The following is a 1,883-nucleotide window of genomic DNA, read 5'->3' as shown; positions in this document are numbered from 1 at the left end:
ACCATCACCAGGGGCTTTGCCAACATGTTAAATCCTGTGACCATGATAATTAATTCTTCTTTATCCGGTGGGGTTCCATCCTCACTCCATCCTACTATGCACCAGCACCCTCAGGGGTGGACCCACACCCTCTCCCACGTCCCACAGTCCACGTGGGCTGTTGCTGAAGATCCTCTGCCATCCAGGCCCTTCCTCCCCTAGCAGGCCTGGCACCTCTCATGTGTTAACCCATGTGGACAGAGGGGCAGTGGGACATGTCTGGGGGCATGTGGTTTCTCAGCAGGCAGAGACCTCCTCCTCCTCTTCCTTCTCCTTCTCCTCCTCGTCCTCATGCAAGGAGTGAGCACTCGCCTTAAACTTCTGGACACTACAGTTCTGGAGGGGGAACTCCTTCCTGGGCCAGCCCAGCCCTCCAGAGGTGTCCTCTTATTGTCATAGTGTGGAGGAGGGCTAACTAGAGGTCTTTCTCTCCCCACCCACCCCTCACCTGCCTTTCTCCACAGACCCTCACTCTCTTTGCTATGACATCACCAACATCCCTAAGTTCAGACCTGGACCACGGTGGTGTGCGGTTCAAGGCCAGGTGGGTAAAAAGACTTTTCTTCACTAAGACTGTGGCAACAAGACAGTCACACCCATCAGTCCCCTGGGGAAGAAACTAAATGTCACAAAGGCCTGGAAAGCACAGAACCCAGTACTGAGACAGGTGGTGGACATGCTCACAGAGCAACTGCTTGACATTCAGCTGGAGAATTATACACCCAGGGGTAAGTTTCAGATGGCCCAGGACAGGAGGGAGCAGGTACAGTGGTAGGTTAGAGGCATTTATAGTTTTCATGTAAAAATACAAATGGGGGCTGGGCACTGTGGCTCACGCCTGTAATCTCAGCACTTTGGGAGGCTGAGGTGGGCCGATCACAAGGTCAGGAATTTGAGACAAGACTGATCAACATGGTGAAACCCTGTCTCTACTAAAAATGCAAAAATTAGCCAGGTGTGGCGGCGCACGCCTGTAATCCTAGCTACTTGGGAAGCTGAGGCAGGAGGATCGCTTGAACCCAGGAGGCAGAGGCTGCAGTGAGCTGAGGTTGTGCCACTGCACTCCAGCCTGGGCAACAGAGTAAGACTTTGTCTGAAAAAAAAAAAATTACAAATGGGAAGGTCATCTTACCCCTCAAGAGGTCTAGAGGCAAGGCTAAGATGTGGCAGAGAGAGTAAGCCCAGGAAATTGTAAGGGGAACAGGATGGGGGTGCAAAATTTGTCAAGACCAGAGCTGATCTCTCTCTAATGGGGGCAGAACCCCTCACCCTGCAGGCCAGGATGTCTTGTGAGCAGAAAGCCGAAGGACACAGCAGTGGATCTTGGCAGTTCGGTTTCAATGGACAGATCTTCCTCCTCTTTGACTCAGAGAACAGAATGTGAACAACGGTTTCTCCTGGAGCCAGAAAGATGAAAGAAAAGTGGGAGAATGACAAGGATGTGACCATGTCCTTCCATTACATCTCGATGGGAGACTGCACAAGATGGCTTGGGAACTTCTTGATGGGCATGGACAGCACCCTGAAGCCAAGTGCAGGAGGTAACAGAAGAAAGAGAAATGGGGATCTCAAGTGGGTATCCCTGGAGGAGGCTCAGAAGAAAGTGATCTGGGGTAATCCCAAGAGGAGGGGGTTTTGAGTTCCTGGGCACACTCAATTCCTGTGGCAGAAGTTCAGGACTTCATTCCAGAGAAACCAGTTTGGGTACCAGCAAGTAATGTGGAAAGTGAAGAGAAGAGAGTGTCCACGACGAGGTTTAGAAAGAGCCCAAACCCCTTGGACACATGGGATTCCTGGCCGGGCCCTGGGCTGATGCCCCTGCCATCCCACCTCCATCACACTCC

General features: G+C 52.0%; 1 protein-coding gene across 1 annotated transcript in view; it reads left to right on the top strand.

Annotated features, from left to right (window-relative positions):
- Positions 1–1,883, top strand: part of LOC105515566 (NKG2D ligand 2-like) — a 65,163-nt gene that overhangs the window by 58,158 nt on the left and 5,122 nt on the right. Inside the window, 2 exon segments of the mRNA XM_011947390.1 lie at positions 504–767; positions 1,299–1,652. Of these exon segments, the coding sequence (XP_011802780.1) occupies positions 504–767; positions 1,299–1,652 (618 nt within the window).

Source organism: Colobus angolensis, unplaced genomic scaffold (assembly GCF_000951035.1).
Source record: "Colobus angolensis palliatus isolate OR3802 unplaced genomic scaffold, Cang.pa_1.0 Scaffold263, whole genome shotgun sequence".
NCBI classification, from domain to species: Eukaryota; Metazoa; Chordata; class Mammalia; order Primates; family Cercopithecidae; genus Colobus; species Colobus angolensis.
Note: the sequence above shows the minus strand (reverse complement) of the source record. Positions and strands in the feature narration are given on the sequence as shown.